General features: G+C 43.1%; 1 protein-coding gene across 6 annotated transcripts in view; it reads right to left on the reverse strand.

Annotated features, from left to right (window-relative positions):
* Nucleotides 1-25,468, reverse strand: part of CTNNA3 (catenin alpha 3) — a 416,298-nt gene that overhangs the window by 57,546 nt on the left and 333,284 nt on the right. For all 6 annotated transcript variants that reach the window (XM_059476985.1, XM_059476984.1, XM_059476986.1 and 3 more), the window contains 2 exons: nucleotides 24,535-24,686; nucleotides 2,392-2,484 (listed from right to left, as the gene is read on the reverse strand). In XM_059476985.1, coding sequence (XP_059332968.1) covers nucleotides 2,392-2,484; nucleotides 24,535-24,686 — 245 coding nt within the window. The remainder of the gene's footprint in view (nucleotides 1-2,391; nucleotides 2,485-24,534; nucleotides 24,687-25,468) is intronic.

The raw sequence follows: 25,468 nt of genomic DNA on the forward strand, positions 1-25,468 counted from the left end.
TCAACAGTTCTTCTTGGTCTTTGCTGTTTTATCCAGGCTTCCCTCTTGGAGTTTTGTAGATTTTTAGATATAATTAATCATTGTATTTAAAATGCAATACAAATACAACAATGAAATAACTTAGCCTGGATTTTCTCATTCACAGAACACAAACACACTGTATCCACTCTTTTTCAGCTCAGAATTGTTGCACAAACACAGTGTGCAAAAAACTGTATAAAAAATTGTCTTAATCCCAGACATTTTTGTCCATGCATTCACAAAAGTCCTGTAAAAAAAAAGTTCTGTATGCAGAACTCTGACACAAAAGATGTGGGTGTGTGGCTGCCTGAAAGAGTTCTGCCCTTGCCACTCCTAAGTGGATTAAGTTATGAGATAAAACATTTTGCCTCTTTCTCAATATGATCACCTTAACCTGCAGCAGCAACTTTGAATTAAGCTAAGCTGTTCTTATCACTAATTTAGTAACTTCAAACACTTAAAAGTAATTTTTCCTGATCATTAACATGTACTTTGTCCTCTAAGCTGAAAATTAACTGGCAAAATCTTACTCACCCCTCTCTTCAACACAGAATGCCATGATAACAAGGCAGTAGCTCACTCAGTGGAATCACACTGATCATGGCAGCATAAATAAGTCTGAGATAGGCTTCCAGAGCTGACTACACAAATTACACACAACCACCAGAGGAAGAGCTAACTTCAGCTGAGAAAAACTGCATTAGTCCTTGGATCCATGAGCAGTACCTGTTCCTACAGTGGCTAAGGGATTGATCCTAAGGAGCCTCTTCTTCAAGGATGTAAAACCATCCTACAAATAATCATCAGTATTTTTATCCAGTTTGAGTACCCAGAGATCTCCCAGCACACTGCCCATGCTGACCTGTATTCCCCAGCATGGGATGGTGCCACAGGCACTATTATATTCATCTCAGAAATAGGAAATTATCTGAGGGACAAGATCAATGAAGTAACATTTTCAAGATGAGCGAGGAAGATCAATATGAGGTCAAATCTCAGTCTTACTATCTCACCCCTAATCTCTGCTCTCTCTCTTTATGGAGATAGAGTCTGAAGGTGTGATTAATAATACATGACATTTTCATACATAAGGGAAACAAGATTTGCCAGTTAAGATGTAGCCTTTGTTACAAGTGGCATACCACACATCACATCTGGTTTTATATGTTGTGATAAAAACAAAGAAAAAAGGCTTCAGCTCCCCATTGGAGCAGTGAGAGATGTGACATCGAAGAAATTACAACACTCTTGACAAAGCAAGAGGAATCAAGAGTGCTCCTATGCAGAATGAATATGGAGCCAGATATGCATAAATAAAACTGAATTATTATAGCTGAAATGCCCAAGAGAAAGAACTCAAGGAGGAAAAAAGGCTGCTCTGCAATCTTGCCAAAGGACTTCTGGAACACAGTCATTCCTGGTGTCAACACTGCACACAAGAGTCTTCCAACAGGACACAAAGCTGCTGCACCCCACAAACCACACACTGCCCAAAGCTGTACATCTGTCTTCCCCACACAGATCCCTCATGGCTAAGCAGCTTCTGGGTATAGATCTTCAAATATCAATATCAAAGAGCACTCCAAACAAAGAGGCCTAAAATCACCTGTTCCTGTTTACTGCTGCAGCAGCAAAAAGATTTGTTAAGACATCTTTAAAAAAAAAAAAAAGTGTGCAGGTATCTGTCAATATAGTACTCCAGCCTGAGTGCATATGTATATAATTTAGTCAAAGCTATAATTTTATACTGCTTTCAGGGGGTGATGTGCCATTTATGGGCCCAATAGCAGGACCTGAAACCTAAGAAAATTGTTTCTAAACTATAGAATCAGGCTTTAAGCCATGACCTCTATCTATCTGTTCCACAAAAAGGAACATTTACAGTAGCTGTATTATTTTAGGGAGAAATGTGGGAAAACCAGAGATGCCCATACTATAATGTTAAAGTATGGGGGGTTTTAGCTGCATTAACAACAGGCTGTGTGTGACAGTCCCTTCCACCTCACAAGGAGAAGCACATCCCAGAGACATCTCCCCACAGCACCAGTCTGTGCCTCTGATTGTGACAGCCAGCTCCCCACCTGCCAGTCCTCAGCATCTACTCTTGCTTTGTGCCCTCTCAAGTATGTGTTATTTCCAGTTTTCAAAGAGAAGCATTCCCTTTGAAGAAGTACTCTGGTTTAGTCAGAAGTAGACAGCATTGCATGAACATGTGATCTCTGAAAGCTTTAGTGGATCTTATTACATTTGATACTAAGAACCTGCAAACTGCTACTCGTGTTTTGGCAGCAGGAGCACTCCAGCTGTGGAGTGGCTCCCCAGAGCAGCCTTTCCCTGCTGGCAGAGCTGCTCCAGCCCTGCCCCACGTACCCGGTCCGTCCTGCCCTCGGTCTGGGCGCTGGTGCGGCTCCGGGTGTCCTGCTCCTCCTCCAGGTCAGACACGTCCTGCAGCTCCTCGGGCGTCTGGGAAAGGCAGCAAAGGGTTAATGTTCAGTGTCAAACATCTCCTGTTTGGTCTGACAGGCACCAGCAGCCCCGGTGGAGCCCTTACCAAACTCTGGGCTTATTCTGGTGCTGCTAGCAAAGGTGTCTCACAGGAAAACCTTTATGTGACAAGGACGGATTGTGAGCGTGTCACTTACCGGTTCTACTGAGCAGCACAAGCTCCTGCGCAACCACAAAAAATAATCATCCTTAACTTGCTATTTTTGTACATGGCATTATTTAATATGCCACTGTCTGTTCCTTCCAGTCACACGCACTGCTAGTTGATTCTGTGATTCTGTTTCATTTACAACAAGAAATTTTCTATATAATCCAGATCTTCAGATTTATTTACTGCTTCCCTTTTACCAAAATATTATTAAAAGAAAAGGGTTTTCATGCAGAAGTTCTGAATTTTATAATAAATAACACAGCAAAACACCCACGCTGAACATGACTTTATGAAGGATACTAAATAAAACATTAAAAGCAAGTTTCTTCTATCACCAAAACACTGCACAATGAAGCATACAAGGTTTTTGGGATTACAAACCACTTAAAAAATACTATTGGTTCTGCCAATGCAATAGGGCACTCAGGAAACTTTCCTTTACCAAGTAAATTCACAAAAATAAAAAGCAAAAATACACAGAACCAAGCTCTACAAAGCTCCTGACAGATCTACCACCACCTTGACATCTAGAGCTCCAATTAGAGGGAAATCCTGATGTTCTGAGTCCCCCAAAAACCTGACACTCCAAGAGAAACATGACAAGACCAGGGCTATCAGATAGCCTTAGAAAAAGACAGGCAGAAAGAAACCCTGCCATTACTTTTACCCAATTTTCAATCAAGTCAAATATAACGTTTTTAATGCAGAATTGCTGCACATTCTCACCTTCATGTTTTTACTGCCAAGGCATACACAAAGAAGATCTGTTAAGAGGGACACTGCAGGGCTCTGTCATTTATTTCTGGGTCCATGGCACTGCAATGGCACTGCAGCAACCTGAGTAAATCCACCTGCGTGCATCTGTGTCCTTTGGGAAAGAACCTCTGTGGTCAGAGGGTGGTACACAAACCACAGAGCTCAACAGCAGCCTTGAAACAAGGCTCAAACAGCTCTCCATTGCTTCAGCAGCACACAGACAATTTCACTCACTAAAGAAAATCATCATTTCTATGAGATAACACTGCAAGAAATAACTCAGTGTTGGTGCACAAGTTGGCAGAAATAGAACGCTGGGGGTGACAAATACAGCTAAACTTCCTCAAGAAAACAGGCAATCAATTTCTGGCACAAGATAAGCAGAAAGCTACACTGCTAAAGTGGGGGAAAGGAGCATCTTATTTTCAGGCAAAGACTAACACTGTTCTGAAGTCTCAGTCTTAATGTGGAATTAGACCTAGTAAGAATTCCACAGTAGCCAAAGGCTGTTACCATACAAAAGTTGTTGGAAAAAGATGCAGTATGGAAGCAAAATGAAATTTTGGTGGTGATGGATATCCCTACCAAAAAAAAAACTATCACAAACTCCCTTTAATTGAAACACTAAGGGACACTCTTATTAGAGGACCAATAACAAGGGATATTAAAACACAGTAACTTCAGCCTCTCAGGATTACACTGACTCCCTCAGGCAGGTAAGAGCCTTGATTAAGTTTACAGAAAAAATAACTCCTTTTAAATTTAAACTATACTTGGGTTACAATTACAATTTTAAATACCACATTGAAATTCTTGGGTTCCAATAAAACTAGTTTGGCATTTTTTCCCCCAGTGATCATAAAGCTGGACTCATGGCAGCAAAGCACCATTCCTTCCTGGGTGAACAGCTACCTGAGAATGCCACACTTCCAATACAGGGTTTCTTTCTTACTCAATTGTTTTCTCTCCTTGGAAGCTCTTTTATGCCATTCAAAGCAAACTTTGTGGGTTTTTTTCATGCTGCTCTTATGATCCAATACCTGAGACACACCTGTATCTGCTGATATGAATTTTCCATGTGCCAACACACGGCCATTCAAAAGGAATGCCTGACAACTGCATGGTTAAACTGGCATGAACACGAGGGCTTGCAACACAAAACAGTGTGCTAGCACCAAAAAACAGAAATTGTGCACAGGGAGAGCAGCACAGCTGGAGCACTGGAGTGAGAAGCATGGAAAGAAGCTGAGAGTATTGTTTACGACTCCTAACAGGCATCTTATCAACTGCAAGTGACAGAAGAGGGAGAGATTTGAGCACTGTACTCTGTGATGCAATGAATACAAGACAGAAATGGCAAATTCACTGTGAGACATACAAAGCATGGGATTTCCAGTAAATGTAAGGAGAATGCTGAGGGGTAAAATGAAGCACAAGGCTCCAGTCAGCAACAGCCTACAGACTCATGTAACACATGGTAAATGGAGTTTAGAAACAAATTTGAACAGAGAAAAATGAGGTTTCCAGAGGCCACAGGAGCAGAACTCTTGAATAGTGTCCCTTGCAAGTGCTGGAGGAGGGGAGAAATTCATTCCAAGATGAAGCCTGAGCAGCCTGCACTACAAACAGGGTGATGGAGCAGCTGGCAGTGGAAGTGACACACAAGGGTGGGCAGGACACCTGGCCCAGGGCTGCAAGAGATTTCAGTCCTTTGTGGAAAGCCTTTGGTGATCCTGACAAAAACACATTCAAGTACATTCCTACACATCCATTCTAGGCTGTAATTCCATTACCGTGGCTGACAAGCTACACAAGCAGCATGTACTCCTTCTCACATTTCAATGACCGTAATAAATCTGCATTCTCAGTGGGTTTGCTACTGAAGACTCAGGCTGAGGACTCAAAGTCATATTTATAGCAAAGTCTAATATTGATAAATTTGACATCTTGCTGGTACTCAACTCCAAGCCACAACAGCAAGTCATTACTATTGCACCCAGGTGATTTCAGGATATGAATTACCTTTTCATCTATGAAATGAAAACCACTCTCTGATGACAAACCTTTTAATTTGCTTTCTGGGAGGATTTTAAAGAGAATAATTAATAAAACCAAGGGCTTGCCCCTAGTCTTTAGATCTCTGCCAGTTTTTCTAAACTGGCTGGAAATGGGCTTTTTGATTTCTCTGTTTTTTAATCCAAGCTTTGTAGAACAATTTGTTTTTCTAAGTTTCACAGCATCTTCTCCAACACAAAGTTTTTTATGAAAACCCCCTCAAAAGTGATCATCCAAAGAACTTTATTTATATCATTTGCTTGCAAAGGTCACATATAACCCATGGAACCATCAATCCTGCCCATAAAACGTTTCAGCTGCTAGAACATAATGCAGAGCCAGGTCTAAAATCTCAAAAAACACAACATAAATGGACAAACAGGCATCACAGTGTGAAAGGAAGCTATCTCCTCTTACCTAACATCCAATTAAATGCTGACCTTCACACTGTCATTATATGCTCTTATGCTTTATCTTATCTTGGTTTCAACAGCCCCATCAGTCATTCTTTTTCACAGATCAATACTAAAATGCAGAGCAGACTGACACCTTAACAGGAGCTAAGCTGGTAAGCGATGTCTTCATTTCGCCACTGCAAATGCAGTTATTTGTGCTATGTAAATCCCACAGCAGCAGCAGAAATGCTTGCATGCACTCCAGGAGGATGAGAGTTGGTCTATTATGTCCTTCAGTGAGCACACAATGCTTACAGAGATTATCAATTCTGCTGTGGACATCTGCCTAACACCCCGATTTGAACATCTCATCCTGTCAGGCTGCACATCACTCGGGGTAACAAACCACAGCACACGTGCCACAAATGCAAAAATACCATGCTCTGCAAATATTTAGCTACTGAGTGATATTTCTGTGTATTAGTCACAACACAACCATTATCTCACACTTAATTCTGCCAGGTGACACACTGCCAGAGCAAGAGTTTTGATGCACTAGAAAGAGAACAAGAAACCATTGTTTATCTTTTCTGAGCAGCTGAGTAAGAGCCTTACATAATTGTTGCTATCTAGTCATTTACAATATCTATCAAGTTTTTGCTAAAAGCAGTTGAGTGTTGAGAACAATGAACCTTACATCATAAAAGTCAAATTAAAATACTATGTTCCTAACCTGTCAATATTGTGACATATCAATACTATGGTAAATACCATCCCCTCTGTTAAAGATGATCACCTGCCTATTCTTGAAATCTATTCTTGGCAGCTCCCTTAAAATGGTATCTTTAGCATAACACATGATTGGGGATATTTTTAACAAAAAAAAAAAAAACAAATGCTAATTATGCCAGAGAGCAGAATTCTGCCTTTGATAGCAGTAATGTCACCAAGCACTGGCAAGGAATTTGTCATCAAACAATAGTAAAATCATTATCCTGCCACAGCCTGTACACATTTTCATTTTCAAATGTAGGTACTAAACATTTCTTGTTACTAACAGAGAAAATTCTGCAAAAAAACTTCTTTAGATATTAAAGTTGAATTCCTGTTTAGATCGATGAAAATAAAAACTTTGGTGAAAACAATTTAATTATGGGAATAAGTGGACACTTAAAGGTGAAACTATTTTCAGTAACAAAAGATATTACAGGATGAAGAGTACATGTTTTAAAACTCAGAAATGCTGAGAACCCACAGTATGGGGCAGAAGTTGCTGTGTTGTTACTGCATGATTGGAGGTTTTGTTTGCTTGTTTCACAAGTCATATCAGAACATTCTGCTCCAGGAGATTAAGACCAAACAAGTTAAAATTAATCACCATTAGAGACAGCAAGGCAGATCAACAGCCTGACTCCCTGTGCTTCCAGGTCTCACTGGGCACACATGAGGATAACCATCTTCTCAGCAACCAGCCAGGAGACAGGGAAGGTCTGAGCTGAGGAGCACAACTGCACAGTTTAAAGTGCAAATTCTGAGCACTTCCCTCTGAAAATCCTTTTAAAGGAAAACTGTGAAGTTGGCACATCTAAGTAAATAGGCACACAGAGTTTTAGCACCTGTTTCCTATCCTAAGCTACATTTTTTGTGCTGGGAATGTGCATTTCAGCCCTATTTTCATTGCTTCCCCTTTCCTTTCCCCAACAGTACTCTGTATGTGTGCCACTCTCACATAATGCCCACAGCAATTCAAAGAGAGATTTACTCCAGGAAATCCTGACCTAGTTATGCTGCACAAAAGCTCTGCACACATCCTTAACTCTAAAAACTTGGGGGAAACTTGACAGCTGCCTGAAAATCCCATCTAGCAATGGCATTGTAGCCAAAAGGGTCCAAAGGCACGAGCAGGGTGAGATTTACAAACTGTGGTGGCTAACAGCTGGCCTGGAGGCTCATGGTTCTAAATAATCCTAATTCTAATTTTATAACTAATTACAAATGTAGGAATTCTATAACTCAACCAGTCTGGGCTGTTGGGGACACAGGCAGCTATTGGCCACTTCAGCCAGGTGGTAAGTGGTGCAGCCCATCAGGAGTGACCCCAAAGCCTCCCCAAAGGCTCCCAGAGCAGGGTCAGCAATGATCCCAAACCCCATGAGCTCCCAGAGCAGGGTCAGCAATGATCCCAAACCCCCTGGGCTCCCAGAGCAGGGTCAGCAATGATCCCAAACCCCCTGGGCTCCCAGAGCAGGGTCAGCAGTGACCCCAAACCCCCTGGGCTCCCAGAGCAGGGTCAGCAATGACCCCACAGCCCCTGGTCTCCCAGAGCAGGGTCAGCAATGACCCCACAGCCCCTGGGCTCCCAGAGCAGGGTCAGCAGTGATCCCAAACCCCCTGGGCTCCCAGAGCAGGGTCAGCAGTGACCCCAAACCCCCTGGGCTCCCAGAGCAGGGTCAGCAATGATCCCAAACCCCCTGGGCTCCCAGAGCAGGGTCAGCAATGACCCCACAGCCCCTGGGCTCCCAGAGCAGGGTCAGCAGTGACCCCATAGCCCCTGGGCTCCCAGAGCAGGGTCAGCAGTGATCCCAAACCCCCTGGGCTCCCAGAGCAGGGTCAGCAATGACCCCACAGCCCCTGGGCTCCCAGAGCAGGGTAAGCAATGACCCCACAGCCCCTGGGCTCCCAGAGCAGGGTCAGCAATGATCCCAAACCCCCTGGGCTCCCAGAGCAGGGTCAGCAGTGACCCCACAGCCCCTGGGCTCCCAGAGCAGGGTCAGCAGTGACCCCATAGCCCCTGGGCTCCCAGAGCAGGGTCAGCAGTGACCCCAAACCCCCTGGGCTCCCAGAGCAGGGTCAGCAGTGACCCCACAGCCCCTGGGCTCCCAGAGCAGGGTCAGCAGTGACCCCACAGCCCCTGGGCTCCCAGAGCAGGGTCAGCAGTGACCCCAAACCCCATGAGCTCCCAGAGCAGGGTCAGCAGTGACCCCACAGCCCCTGGGCTCCCAGAGCAGTGCCAGGAGAGCACACCTGTGCACGTTCCCTGCTGCCCTGTGCCCCTTGGCACGCTCTACCACAGGCCCCTCTCCATTCCTGCAGGTGACAGCTTTATAAACTACAGCATGACCAGAAAGGATGCTCAGATTTCAGGGCTGCAAATCCTTCACTAGGTTACCTGAGGAGTCACTTGGGAACCTGGAAGCTTCTTTACTTTTTTCCAGTTATTTTATTTCAAGGAAGCTCTTTTTTGGGTATAACTTTTAAAGAATACTTTCAAATTCCTACAAATAAAATAAGGTCAAACATAGGTGTTACAATCACACAACTCTGCTGTAACCCCAGCCCCTGCCTTGATCCCATCAGAACCATGACAACTGACACACAGCTTCACACAAAGCACAGCCTTGCTTATGTTTATGCAGTAGGAGAAATCACCATATGGCTTAGAAGCCTCCATTTTAAACTCAGAAAACTAATAATTAACAAGAACAGAACAGTAAAGTGATTTGTTCTTCAGCTATCTAAAATGTATTCCCCATTTCCTCTACTGGGTTGACATACATTTGCTCCATCTAGTGGGAAGCTAATTAAGACACTTCATTTATAATGGAAATACTTGCTAAGCTGTTTAAAAATGGATTGTGAAAAATGAATTATTGTGGTGGTGCTTGCAGGGGTCCCAGAATGAGGGAAGAGATGAGAATGTTGACTCCATGTTTCAGAAGGCTGATTTATTATTTTATTATATATATTATATTAAAACTATACTAAAAGAATAGAAGAAAGGATTTCATCAGAAGGCTGGCTAAGAATACAAAAAGAATGAATAACAAAGGTTTGTGGCTGACCGAGACAGTCTGGACAGCTGGGCTGTGATTGGCCATTAATTAGAAACAACCACATGAGACCAATCCCAGATGCACCTGTTGCATTCCACAGCAGCAGATAACCATTGTTTACATTCTGTTCCTGAGGCCTCTCAGCTTCTCAGGAGAAAAAATCCTAAGGAAAGGATTTTTCATAGAACATGTCTGTGACAAATTAAGCCATTGGTTTTTGCTAGTAATCTTCATAAAGCAAATTATGTATGGCTTTATATATGAGCAGTTCCTAACTGTGTTTGAAACAGATTTCTAAACATCACCTTAACCTTTGTAAATGAGAAGAGATTAGACCTTGCTTCCTCTCCCTCAACTGTGTGTATGAAAGATAAACAAAAACATCTTTACTGTCAGCCTGGCTAACCTCAAAGGCAACCAGAGAGGAGCCTGCATTTTGCTCTGTGAAAATTCATAATGGTTCCATTTTTAATTCAGGCCGGAGGAACAAAGTGCAGGCTGCTGACCCTGCCATCAGTCCCTGCAGGGTCACGGCCTGACTGTCACTGGCACAGAGAACCCTGGGCAGGAGCCAACAGTGCTCGCACAGCATCCTGGATGGAGTGAGGTGTGGCAAGACAAATCCGCTTCTGAGAACCAGAGTGTTCAAATTGTACCTTAAACCAGGTAGTAGAGTCTGCCTTCCTGCAGAATCTCCCTTTCCTCTCCAGAAGCCTTCAATTTTTGTGGAGGAGAGTATATACCAAAGCCGAAACAAAACCTTTGTTTCCAAGCAGATGAAATACAGGAAAGAAACTGTTTTAGGAATACATCAATATATTAAAGGTTAAAAAGTGCAGTGAATATCTCATTTTGACTGTGTTAAAAACATTTCAGGGCTCAGAAAGGACAAGACAATTCAGAAGTCCACAAGAAATGTAGGTTTATCACTTGAATAAAGCCTGAGCAATGGTGGCCCCTCTCAGCAAAGATTTCTAACATGCCAATTCAATCTGTTTCTGTTACATGATCACACTAAAAAATTCCCTTGGATAGATTAATATATTCCTCAGCAAAAGGTTGCCAGTGAAAAGTGCATTTCTCAAACTGGAATAGTTGAAATTACCAACTACAACCTCAACATCTGCTCAAGCCTCCTCAGTGCCAATGACCCTCTGAGCTCAAGTAAAACACATCACCTTTAGAAAAGACACACAGAGCAAGCCTGTCCACCACAGACCTCACAGAGAAATGCACCCTGTAATGCACAGCCTGCTTCTCACAGTGCAGGGACCACTGCTGCCATCCTTCCCACACATTCCCACCCAGAACGTGACAATTGTTAAGCACAAATTTCTGCTTTAGGAGCTATTCCACCCAGACACTCAGACAATGGAAATAAAACCACCCCAGCCATGAATCCTGTACCCATCACTTTCATTCCTGCTTTTCATTATCAAGAGGCTTCAGATGCCCAGAACACACATGGACCACCCCAGCCATTCAGTACCCAGTAATGTCCAGGTGAATGCTCAGTGCCAGCTGACATGGAATTAAGGAACCCATCACTGTGCAAACCAGCCTTCACGTGTCCCCAATCACTCATTTCATTCAGCTTTGGGAGGCTCAGAGCCTTCACCACCAAGCAGGCTCTCCAAGCAAAGCAGAATTAAACACACAGCTGCCCCTCAAAGAACACTGGTTTGGCTCTAGCTTCTGAACAAATTAGTTATTACACGATTTTCCCAGAATTTTTGTACATGCTAAAATTCCTGTTTGTATGTGAAATTACTTCTTCCATCTGGGAAGGTTTTGTGAACAAGTTCTGTGAAAGGCAGTACAGAATCCTTCCCTCTAAGGCATCAAATGAGAAAGTTATTCAGATCAGTACTTTGCACATTTTTCACAATATGCAGCTTTGACAGCCTCTTCTGGCCAGTGAAACAGGAGAGACTCAACACAGCTCTGTCATCTGCTCACAGACTGACAGAGATAAAACTGGCACCAAGTCAAACACAAGAGCCTTAATATACATGAAAATTGACCAAAATCTTATGTATGAAATTTGGTTTTCATCGTGTCCAAACTGATCTTCCCTTGTAGTCAGAGTTTATTCTGTTTTTATCCATTATGAATACATAACAGAGCTTTTCTCCAGTCCTGTATGACATTTTACATCAGTGAAAACAGTTATCCCATTTTCTATGCTCCCCCCTTTGGTTCTCTGCTCCCTGGGCTAATTAGGACTAACACATCTGGTGGTTTTGTCACAGGTCACAATTCCTAATGCTCTGGCCATTGCACTGCAATAAATCAGAGTGCACTTGCTTGAACAGCTAGGGAATTTTGGAGGTTCTCACTGTTCATTTTGGGACACAAACCCCCAATTCTCTCATTTTTAACTATGGTACTTACAAAGCTGAATTACTGCAACCAACTGTAACTCAGTAAAACCTTGCTTGGTTGCATGGGCTGAAATTAGTCTTTCAGACATCTCCAGTATTATCTGACTTGAGCAGTAAGTGAACAGCAAGAACTAATAAACCTAAACAAAAATTAACCATAAGCATAAATTTAATCAGTAAATGGTACTGATAGAAATGTTTTTATCCCATGGCAATAGATTTTAAAAGATGTACAACAACAGAACAGAATATGGGTAGGTTTTTTTTAAATGCAAAGAGAAAACCACACACATGAGACACACTTGCTAGAAAAGCAAAAAGAGAAAACCACACACATGAGACACAGTTGCTAGAAAAGCAAAAAGAGAAAACCACACACGATACATACTTGCTAGAAAAGCACTAAGAATTACAGGGGAGCACGGGCTGGAGAGGATGCAGCAGCATCACATTCCTGAGAACAAGGGCAACCAGACTTTTGTAAGGAGCTGCAGGCACAAAGACAGCAAACCTCATGAAACATTTCCCCCCTCCAACTGAGCCCTGAGCCCCCACTGCAGGTTCTGTATCAAGTGCTGGGCGCTGCACTTCCCAGAGGAAGGACCCAACAAGCATCAGCATGATGTGCAAAAAAACCAAAACAAACCCAAACTTTAGGGGTACAGGAAACAAGCAGAAGGAGATCACCCCTCCTGAGGGACATGAAGTGCTTTAAGGTGCCAGGAGGAGATGCATGGAGTGGATTCAAGGATGAACTTCCTAAAGGGAATGGACTGGCACTGACTGCTTGAAGGAACCCTCCAGTTGCCAGCTGGGGATATTTCTGAGGACAGGTCAGACAAATGAACACTGGGAATTATTTGAAGTTAATCCTGAGCTGCACAGGAGACAGTACTGATAGAGCTAGGTCAGTTTCTTTAGGGTACATATTTGATTGCTGCATTTATCTTAGGCCAGATAAAAATCAGAATTTATGCATTAGTTACCCTTTTCCAAAAAGACTGGCACCCTGTGGGGAGGCCAGGGCTTCACAAAAGACAATTCTTACACTACCTTAGCATGAGGCATGAGAAGAGAATCTGCATATAAACAGCACAAGACAAACTGTAAGGTAAAAGGAGAGAAAACAGAAAATAAATGAAAAAAGGAGGGGAAGGAAAAGAAATGAAGAGGATAAAAAAAACACCACAGTGTGAGGCAGGACAATGCACAGCTATGCCTGTGATGCAGCACCACGAGCCCTCAAAGAAAGCTGTGCCACGTCTGTGTGGCAAGCTGCTTGTGTGGGCTGCTGAATGGTCCCTGACAGGAATTTCAATCCTTCCTCTTGCCTTCTCTTTGTGGAGGATGGTAGTTTTTAGCAATTAATGCTGCTCAACCTTTTTTCTTGCCCAGGCAGTAGATAAATCTCAGAGCTCACCAACAGAGCCAAGAATAAACAAAAAAGGAGCAGAAATGTACCACAGCCCCAGCCAAGCCCTGCCAGGTAGAGGCTGCCTGCCAAAGCCCTGAGCTCTCTGGCAATCCCACTGAATCCCACAGACTGAACCCTGCCATCTCCAGAGCCACGCTCCAGGTAGCTCCTGCTGAGCTTTCTGCAAGAAAAATAGCAGCAGAAAAAGGAGCTTTTTACTAATGAACTAAACACAACCTAAAATTTCATCTTAGTTTTACCCTACCAGGTGAGAAATGTGAGAATTTTAGAGGGAGAAAATAGTCCTGTGAGTTATAAATTCAGTATGTTCCACAAATGCATGGTGCAATTTAATACACTATTTAATAACCCAAACATGGAAACAAGACCAACAATACAGCAGCAACCCTATCAGACAGGATGATCTTTTCATTCAGGAAAAAATAACTCCCTTTCTGCAGTTAAAGGACAACCAGGGTGAGTCACCTCATTTCTGACCTGTGAGTTTCCCATAAACTGCATGAGCAAACCAAGCAGCCCAGCCTGAGATGGAGGAAGCTGGAAGATGCAAGGTTTAAGGCTGTATTAATGGAATGGAACCACCACAAAAAGCCAAAGTTTAGGCATACACAATTTCAGACTTTATCTCTCTGGGGGACTGGCTCCATTTCAGCAGTAAGTGATTGGCTGCAAACCCCAGCATCGGTAAATTAATTCCACTGATGTTGCTGTGCTTAAAACCTGGGGAAGTTCTGCTTCTGCCTCCACTCACCAAGGTGACAAGCAGATGTTTTACTGAAGCCAGACTGAGCTCCACACTCCCACACATCCAGGGCACCGGTGTGACCTCACATCAATTCTAACACACAACCCAGGTACTCCAGTGGCTCTGCCTCTGTGTGCTGCACTCCCCATTCCCTCACTAAAACACCACACAGTTCCTCATGTCTGTTCTTTTGCTGAATGTTCCACAAGTCTCATGCTCGTTTCTTTATGCATTTGGAGTGCAGCTTTCCCACACCCACAGCATCCCAGAGTGTGCCTGGCACAGCCTCTCTGTGTGCCATGCCCTGCTCAGCTGGGATGCCACACTGCTCCTCACCGGGGCAGAAGGGTCCAGTTCCCATTCTGAGGAGGCATCAGCAACCAACACACAGCTGACACCTGCTGATCTGATCTGGTCTCCTCCATGCACAACCCACACACTGACCACAGAGGAAGCAAAGGGCAGGCAGAGGTATGAATCACACTGGCCCATATGATCATTTCTCATGTGCTATTTTATGCTGCACCACGTTCAGCAAGAAGGAAGGCTTCTACTTTTGAAAGGAATTATGTTCAGCCTGCTAAATAATCTGGTTTTCTTCTATTTTCTGTAATTCTATGATGACTACTTCATGAAGACCAGGATCACAAGGCAGCCAGAGTAATAAACTAATTTTAAATTAATATTACTGCTCCACTTTCCTAATAATTGAAGTACCTGTTATAGCAATTACCTTGGAGGCCCTGTTGCTGTTTGCTAGGCTGCACTGGAGGAATGGTGCAGTAAAATAGCAATTTCAACCCAATCTATGTGCTAGAGGATGCACAGCACTCCTCTGCTGCAACACACTTCCCTTCAGTACTCATATACACTGATTTTGTTGATAATACAATGAAGGGACTCCTCTGTCTCTATTTTAAGAACAGGCTGTAACTGACAGGGTTTCTAGGAAATTAGGCAGCATCAGTTTTATAAACCTCCACAGAATCTTTTCAGATGAAAAGCACTCACAGATACCATCTTCAACTTGCCAGGCTCAGTGCAGGATTATTTTTTTTTTCCAATTCTCTGAAGAATTTTTTCCCAAGGTCTCTTTTTTTGTGAGTCAGTTCCTCTGTTGTCACTATGTCTCCTTATGTCCACCTCCGTTCATCAGCTGCATTCCAGCCCTGAGCACACTTTCAAGGAAACAAGTGATTCAAGCTGGCAAGCAATGGTAATTTTAAAAAATGGATGAAGGTGTCATTAAAAGTAGAACCTGAACTCAAATATGCTCATGGAATACTAAGGAATTCTAAGAACAGAAACCAAAAGAAGTCAGGGAAGCAATAAAGAACCAATTAATCCCAAACCCTGTCCACTATCACACTGCTTTATCAGCAAGGACGTGCATGACAGGAGGACCAGATCGGACCCAAAGCACAGAACGACACAGACCCCAGCCCTGCCACCCTACTCTGTGCCAGCAGAACTCAGATCACAGCCTAACACATATTCCCATTAGGTTTTGAAGCCCAGTGCCATTCTGAACACATTTGTGATGTACCTCACTGCTTTTCTGCACCACACTCAAAAGATCCATCATTCCAGATAAAGGGTTCCACAGTGAAATGGCAACTGAGAAATTTGAGCTGGGCCATGGATGGACCTTACAGTGAGCAGCAGTGAAGGGAAGCACAGGCAGGCCTGGCCAAGGGGCAGCACAGCCCAGCACTGCCAGCAGCAGCACAGCCTGGGTGAGCACTCTGTGCTCTGGAGCTGCAGTCCCCATCCATTCCAGGCCTGCCCCGTGGCAGGAGGCACATTGTAATAGGGTGTCCATGATCTGTAACACCTCACTGTGCTTCCCAGTTTTGGCTCCAGTAATTCAGTCCTTCCATCTTAACAGCATAATATTCATTCCACTTCTCTGGGAATATAATTGATATTAGATAGTAAGCACCAAATGGCAAGGAAGGAATACACATCACTTTTTCTTGCTCTAAGAAAAAAAAAAACCCTTAGCAAAGATTTTAATGTTCCAGAAAAAATACTGTTATGTGCTTAAGTTTCCAATGAGCCACTAAACCAGAGCTATCAAATAATTCTGGAAGGTTCTGTCTTTCTGAATGAGAAGAGTAATTCTGTGAACAATTAAAAGCATAATCATGTGTGACACTTGCAATGTAATTTAATCCCTAGACTGGGAAGAACTGACATTTAAAGCAGTGTGTGAGTCAAAACTGTTTATGCCATCCATAAGCACTGACTCCTGTGTGTGGCCCAGCAATCCCAGCAGGAGGAGATTCCCATTAAAGCCATGAAGCCATTTGCTGCTGAGGAGCTCTGCATTTCCCAGCCCTGCAGCTGTGCAGACTGGGCAGAAGACAGCCCAGATGTGCCAGGACAGGGAACTGCACATGGATCTTACAATGGATGCAGCAGGCAGTGGACACCAGCAGCACTATATCTGATTAGCATTTCTGAAATAATTTATGATTTTTGTCTGCATGTACCCAATGCTCTTATTTTTTTCTTTCTTTTCTTAGACAATGCACAACACAACATCCTTTCCATTAGCTGACATCTAAACTGGAAACCCAAGCCAGGCTAAAGAAAATTCCACTTTTTACTGGAAAAGATGGGCCATGCATTCCTGTGCTGAATGTAAACAATGAGGCATAAACACAGCCAATATTAGAGAAAGTATTACAGACTGGCAGCAGCATGAAGTGCAGCAAGCAGCTTCCTTTGACACCTAAGTTTAACACACTATTGCTTTATTTGACTCATCAATTCCCCATTACTGTTGGAATTCGAAGAGATAAAATTAAACAGCAAACAGTGAAGTCACACATGTCTTGAAAGGGGCCCTGGATAACACTCTGCTTTCAACAGCAGGTTGGACCAGCTGATCTCCTGAGGCCCTTTCCCTGAGTGAGCCCTCTGTGCACTGAGGAGAGGGTGAGACAAGTGAAACCTGTGACAGTGAAAAGTAAGATGGGGTACCAAAGATACTGCAATATTTCTGCCTTAAAAAGAAGGCTCCATTAACCATAATATTTTGACAAAAATGAAAAACAACCAAGTAGTATTAAAAGAATTCAAAGCAATGGGGGAAAAACTAGTATGAAAGGACAGGACTGACCATGGCACTGCCCAAGCAGTGAGTTCTGGCACTATTCCAAACGCCCATTCCCATTTCCTGCTCTGCAGTCACCAGGGGGGTGCACATGAGCTGCTGCTCTGCAGAGAAAAATTCCTCCCCACCACTCCTGTGCACAAGACTGGCCTGACAACATCCAGTGCTTCCTCACAAGCTCATTGCAGCTGCAATTAGAGGGAGGCTGCTCCTCCAGCACATCCATAAAGCAGCACAGGAGTTCTACACACTGCTCCTCAGAAGGGCAGCTGCTTTTGGCACTCCTCTACCACTGGATGGTTTCTCTGTACAGAAATAACAGAACACGTGGATGTGAAAGGACTATTTTGGAACTGCACACAGGAGGACAAAGGGGGCAGTTATTTTCCTAGTCACTGTTCATTTGGTACATGAAAAAGAATCAGAATCTAAAATCAGCAATCTCCCTGTAAAGCCTGAGCAAATGCCTGGAGCATGGGAATGGGGCAGCAGTCAGAAAGATGTACAAAGAACCAAGAAGTTAATCCTGTGAATCTCAAAGTGCAGAAATGCAGAAGCACACAAAAGCAGGAAATTTCTCTTGTCTTTTGTTAACAAAAACAACAAAAAATCCACCATTTCCCAACTACCCTGTGGATGGACTCTGCTTCTAATTTGTTTAAGCAAAGGGGACCTGAAGAAGGGGGAGGAGGGAGGGCCACCCACCCCTGAGTGAAATAATATTTTATCTGTGCTCTGGTTTCACTCCTGTCTGAGATGGGAAGGCTAAAGCATGTGCTTTTTTTCCTCTTCTGTCTCTCTCCCCTCTACCTGAGATGTGAATGTACTATCTGTTTTTAAAATCAATAAACCATCTGTATTTTTACTAACAATTCTTTTTCCCTTGTGGAAACACCTCAGCTTTTAAGAACAGGTGCTTGTTATGGCAACTGGGGCAACTCCAAACTAAAGCTATTTCTTAGGGTAACATCCTGCCCACATGTTAAGACAAGTGGATGCAGCTTTCAAGGACAAAACAAGAGGTGGGTATTGTCAACACCTACACTACTGAGCAGCTTCTTACTCTGTAAAGCAACAAAGTCAGCAACACCATCACACTGAGAACCAGAAATCATCTGGTTTGCTGAAGATATTAAATGTCCTAAACTAATGAAACTCAGGCCTTTGAGAGTTTGTTACATTGTACATAAATATGAAACAGAAGCAAATTGAAATGTATGGCTGTTTGCCAGAAAATTTGCTTTATTTATTTAGGAAGACAAACTCTCCTGGTACTAAATGGAGATCAGCATTTTTGAAAATGTCTACATGTTAAATGGAAATGTATGCTGTGTGTCCCAAAACTGCTCAGTACAGAGCATTTTGGAAGGATATCTGTAAGGCAGAGTCATAATAATAATGACTGACTCTATGATGCTAATACTGATATAAATTACAACAAGTATTTGTACATTATGAGAAGGCTTCCCAGGTATACTGTGAAGAACATAGACATTTTTAGAAAATTTGTCTGTGGGTGAATTAAGAAATGAAATGTAACCTGTGTGGGATAGTGCTTTAAGTTTTCTCATAATGGTACTTCAAGGCTGGTGATTGTGACTTGAGATGTTAAAAACCAAATAACATGGCAGGGACAAGCAGCTGTCAGAAGGTTTTACCTCAGAGATGTGCAGCTGATTGCAGCACTAAACACTTTTAACTCACCTCTTATTTGGGTTCTACAGCACAAAGTGACATTCTCCTTTTATGGGACTCAGGATAACAACCTGAAAAAGGAGATGTGCCACTAGCCCTGACAGACAACAGGCATTTGTTCTGCACTCTCTTTTAAAGACATCACATGAACACATTCCTCTGCAGCCACACTACATCCAGACACATCAACCCTTGGGTGACAGGACTGAAGCTGCCAAGGAGGGGAAGGAAAGGTGCTTGGGTCAGACACAACCAGAAAGTGCTGAGAGGTGCAGGACCAAGTGGCTAACTCCTGCTGCAAAGGGTCTGCCCCTTGTGCAGCTGCTGAAGGATAGAAAAAGATGAAGAAAAAAGTTTTTATCAAACTTCTCAATATGAGTTTGTAATGGATTAGCTTCACTTCTGCATTTCCGACCAACAACGAAGCTCAACAAGGCTGTATGAACAGCTCCTTGTCTGTCTGTTCCATGAGGTCTCAAGGCCTTTTTGGAAAAACAAACAATAGGACTGCAGTAAATGTCTGCCATTCTCATATGATTCTCTGTTTTGCTTTGTTTTCTTTAACTTAAACAGATGTTCAATTCATGCTTGTTATTGCCTACACTGGACAGGGTCTAACTCTCTTGGATACAGAAGTAAAAACAGGCAGAAAACCCTGCAGGTGCAGGATAATTCTGTGATTAGAAAAAGCTGTGGTAGAATTTAACTGGACACTGAGTAACTGGCTGAAAGGTTTCAGCACTTGCAACCTTCCTGTCCTAGAGGTCCATGTTCTAAATCTTCCTGTAACTCTGCTGGGTGTAAGATAATGAATTCTGCTGTGATGTGTCTTACTGAAGAACTCAAGCTCTGTTGAGGATGAATTCTTTAAAACAGAATGAAAAATCATGCCAGATTTGCAACCAACAAAAGAAGTTAAAAAAGAAACCATCCAAGGGTATTCTGAGAAAGCCAAAATATATGAAAAAGCATTTATGCTGTAGACTTTTGAATGTGTACCTAAACTGAGTTTGATTTTCCAAAGAAAATTAAAACACAGTAAAAGACTGTTGGCTAAAGAAACAGGAACATTAGGAATTGATTGGAGGTTCAGGGGGGATCTAGTTGAATAAAAGTACCTAGGTAAGACAGAAAAGAAAAATGAATGCTTTGCTTCAGTTTTCAGGAGGGCTGGGGGATGGAAATCCCACACATCATGGTGCAGGGAAATCAAGGAACAACGTGCAAAACAAACTCCAAAAGCCTAACACCATAAACTCTTGAGGAAACCTATGGTCTCCATGCCAGAATTCTGAGAGAAACAGCACAGAGAACAGCCATTCAGCAGAGAGGATTTTTAACAAATGTTTTAATGTGCTAAGAACAGCAATTTCAATACACACTCTGCACTTCTCACAAAGCTAGAGAACTTGGGTTCCTCAGTCACTGCTTCCATGAACATTAGTAAAAGCATCTTGCATAGAGCATGTGAACCCTTTGCCCTCTTCTTTGTCTCTGGAAAACCTGAACAGCTGCTCACTTGTTTATCCTCCAAAAAGAACAAAGAATTTTGTGAAACGTTTGATTTGGTGACTTTGTTTCCACTGTTCTTGGGATAATTGTTAGCATGACTATTAGTGCTCTAGTTACCAGCAGTTATTTTTCTTTTGAAGTCATTCCTTTCCACTAGAGACTATCCCTAATGGGATATTGGTAGCTGTTATTTCAATCCAGCTGTCTCATATTTTTCAACTAAAAGCATCTTCATACAGAAGTTTTTTACAAAGTTCTACCAATAATCTTAACATTCTGCAGCATTCAATGTGTATTGTCTCAAAAACCACCAACCTGTTTCCTTTGACTTTTCTACATATTTCACGTGCAAGAATTGCCTTTAATTGTACTATTTAATCTAATCTACTTCTGTAACATAAATATCCTGATTAAAATGTTATCCAGATAATGTAAAAATGCTCCTGTGCAAGATCAAGCCCACAAAAATCTCTAAAACACAACAAAAATGGGATCTTTAGAGTCAAAAAATGACTGAGAACTGTGGATACACCCTGGACCAACTATCAGTTATTTCTCACGGACAGCTGCCTCTGCATCAAGCAGAGCTTGCAAGTGTGCAATGAAAAGCATCTCAAGGGGAGCAGCCCCTGATGCCAGAGGCATTTCTGTTCCAGCCCAGCAGTATCACACACCAGCCACATGTGGCTGCTCTCAAGTGTTGCCTCATACCTGGCAGGACTGCGATCAATGTTTTACATATTTTGGATTGAGCTTGGACATGGAAATGCATGGCTAGTAATTTGCATTAACAGTATTGGGCAGCATTTTACATTTAAGAACTCTATTTTTAAAACCATTCTTTCTGTGTAATTACATGTTTGAAATGCTTCCTGAGAAACTGATCTGGAGAATTTCTGCTTTTCCTGCCATGTTGAAAAATTGCCCCTTGTGAATGAGTGGCCTCATCCATTTACATTTCCCAATTATTTTTTGTCAATGAGTTCCTGCCCTGAATCAGCCTTGCAATGAATCCCCTGTAAGCAGCAAGGTGCCATTCTCTGGCCTCAGAACATCTCATTTCCTCACCTTGGCTGCTACACTAACAGTGCATGTCTGAGTAACCCCCAGATCCACTAAAGCTTCTTCCAGGGAGCTGGCACTGTCTGGAACATATCTAACCAGGAATGCAAACACATCCTGCCTCAGAAAAATGAAAGGCAGGCTTTTCTCAGCACTCTCTGTGCTGGCAATCACTGTCTCCAAGGGATGCAGGAGTAGCTGACTAGCATTTCACCAAACCTCAAAAAAACCTTCTCATGGCTGTGGCTGAACAATGGGATTCATTAAGGAGAGAGCTCACACCCTTTCTAACCATTTTTTAACTCTCCTGAGCTCTGGTCAGGACTTGCAAAGCAGCAGAGGAAGATGGCCCTGAAAGAGGCCATTCCAGGGCTGCTGTGCCCTCAGGATTTCATGGGTGCACAGCCCTGGTGCTGCACTCTGGGCACCCCCTGGGCCTTGGGCTGTCACAGCCTCAGCACACCTGAGGCTTTTCCCTCATATCACCTGAGTGACAGTCCCACAAATACACCCTCTGAGGCTTTTCCCTCATATCACCTGAGTGACAGTCCCACAAATACACCCTCTGAGGCTTTTCCCTCATATCACCTGAGTGACAGTCCCACACAGACACCCTCTGAGGCTTTTCCCTCATATCACCTGAGTGACAGTCCCACAAATACACCCTCTGAGGCTTTTCCCCTCATATCACCTGAGTGACAGTCCCACAAATACACCCTCTGAGGCTTTTCCCCTCATATCACCTGAGTGACAGTCCCACAAATACACCCTCTGAGGCTTTTCCCCTCATATCACCTGAGTGACAGTCCCACAAATACACCCTAGGAGGCTTTTCCCCTCATATCACCTGAGTGACAGTCCCACACAGACACCCTATGAGGCTTTTCCCCTCATATCACCTGAGTGACTGTCCCACACAGACACCCTATGAGGCTTTTCCCCTCATATCACCTGAGTGACTGTCCCACACAGACACCCTATGAGGCTTTTCCCCTCATTTTACCTGAGTGACAGTCCCACACAAACATCCCTACAGAGCACTCCAAGCAAATACTGCAGAGCTGAGTCTGCCTCTGCACAGAAACTGACTGAAGCTGTGTTACATTCCTCAGTGTAAATTCTCCAGAAATTCAAAACTCCAGAAAGAAATACACAGCCATGACCATGGAATTCAAGCCTAAGACAACTGGACATAAAGAAGACTCTTATCTCACTGAGAAACAGAAGCAACTTTGTAATCCTAAAAGACCCAAGAGCCCCTGAGTCACTAAGGGAGGGATGAGCAACACCGGCATTAAATGAAGCTTACCTAGAAAAAAATGAGATGTCCCAATGACAACTTCTTAGCCTGTGCTCACTGACACAGGAGCTGATCTGAAGACCCAAGCAAGCATCACCCACAATCTTAGTTGTGGGTGTGGTTTGGACCTACACCCAGCTCACAAACTCCCACTGCTATGGGACACATGCTGGATGTTTCAGGGTCTGTCCTCAGTGTACAAACAGCTTCCTAACTGACACCTGCAATAAGGATGAGACATTGGAATCATTCTGCACATCTGAATTCCTACTTTACCTCACACAATGCAGTATGTTAAGACCAATGTTCTTCACATTAGAATGGTTTTGGTGGGAAGGGACCTTTAAAGGCCACCGAGTCCAACACCCCCTGCAATGAGCAGTTTCCTCAGAACCCTGCAGCCTGGCCTGGAATGCTTCCAGGGATGGGGCTTCTACCACCTTGCTGGGCAGCCTGTGCCAGTGTTTCACTGGCACTCACATTGCAATAAATTTCTTCCTTTTATCTAGCTAAATCTCCCCTCTTTCATTTAAAATCATAACCCCTTGCCCTATCACAACAGGCCCTACAGACAAGTCTGTTCTCATTTACAAGCCCCTGTAAGTACCCAAGGGCTGCAGCATGGCCTCCACAGAGACTTCCCCAGCCCCAGCTTTCCTCATGGCAGAGGGGCTCCATCCCTCTGATCACTCCTGTGCCTCCTCTGCAACACTCCAACACTCCGTGTCCCTGCTGTGCTGGGAGCCCAGGGCTGGAGGAGCTCTGCAGGAGGGGTCTCACCGAAATGGAGCAGAGCAGCACACCCACCTCCCATCAGCTGCTGCTCATGGCTTTGTATTCACAAGAAAAGGAATCTGTTTCCTACCATGTTCTCAACTGCACAGTCAGTGCAGAAGAAGATAAACTTCCTTGGAAAAATCTATCTATATTGTTATTAATGCTTAATCTTATATTGAAATGAAATTGCTGAACATACAGACATTGCAGCTCAGTTGTTTATCATTCTTTATGAAGATATTTGGGGGAAATTCTGCATCTGACAAAATTCTGGCTTGAATTTAAAAAATAAGCTTCTCTGATTCAGTTTCTGAACTTCAGGAAAAACACAAACATAAGCGCAGTGATTGCAATTGTGTGAGACAAAGAAATCAGGTTCTGGTGTAAGGCTGAAAGAACTTGATATGGGAATATCAGAATCACCTGGAAATACTCTCTCTCCTACATTCCACAGGTTAAAGCTGAAGAACTACAAGATTTGGTTTTGTAGCTGCAAGTTAGCAGCTAATGAAGTGAACAAAGATCTTTACCAACCAAACAAAAGTATGTATTTTTAAAGAAGTAAAGACATTTTTGTGCAACCTTCTGATGTGGTACTCAATGCAGTTCCAGACTTGTGCAGTTACAATCACACATTTCCCTGTAACCCAAGTTTCCCAGGCCAGTTCATCCTGGATATGAGCTTGGGGGCATTTATCACACACATAGCTCTGAATGCTCCCAAAAATGCCCTGACATCCTGGCCCATCTCAGCCACCAGTATGAAAGGAACAAACTGCAGACTCACCCGAATCATCATGACGGAGCACCTGATGTTGTGAATTGTATCATACACCTTCTTGGAAATGTCAACAAACTGGTTGTCATCAAACAGATGCACTGTGTTCTTGCTTAAGCTCTCCAATGCAATATTTACTTGATTAATAAACTCTGGAATCACTATTAAAAAAAACCAAAAAACAACAAAATTGAGTGAGCATAAAAGAACATGTAGTTTATTTCTTTTTGGCAAAACACCTGACATTGATAAAAACTTTCTTTTCTAAAAAGCATTACAGTAATAGTGCAATTACTTTTAAGTGAGAATACCTTTGTAGTTTTTATCACAGTTATAAAAATGCCCATGGTAAGCACATAAGCTGTGGGTGGTTGTACAGTATTAAAAGAAGAAAGAAGTTTTAAAAGAGGAGCTGGGGGAGCAGTTGTAAAAATTTGTTGGTGATTTCAATAGCAATTTTACCCAGAGAATCAGGATGAACAACCTGGCTTAAAGTTACAACCACTGCTGAACAGACTTCCACTATTTCCCAATCTGCTTTCATTCTGAATGGAGATGTAACCAGCAGAAGATTGATGTTTATTCTTCAACTGAGCAAGTCCCACAGCTGTAACCCGAATTTACCAGGGCAATTTATCTTGTTTGAACCAAACAAACTGTGCATTCGAGTCAGCTGGATTTTAACCTGTGCTTCACCCAGAAGGGCTGGGGGTTTTCTGCTGCTGCCCCAGGGGTTTGTTCTGCATGGTGACCTGGCAGCTCTGCATCTCCCTCAAGCCCTCACACCACCCTACAGCAAAGGAAACCCAGCACAGAATATGAAGGAATGCAGATGGAAAATCCATCACACACACAGAAGGACCTCAAACAAGCCCAGACCAAACTCATTTCCTGTCACTTGGAGTCTGAGGACATAACAAATGCAGAAGGATAAAACTGAACT

Source organism: Ammospiza nelsoni, chromosome 8, assembly GCF_027579445.1.
Source record: "Ammospiza nelsoni isolate bAmmNel1 chromosome 8, bAmmNel1.pri, whole genome shotgun sequence".
In the NCBI taxonomy this organism is placed as follows: Eukaryota; Metazoa; Chordata; class Aves; order Passeriformes; family Passerellidae; genus Ammospiza; species Ammospiza nelsoni.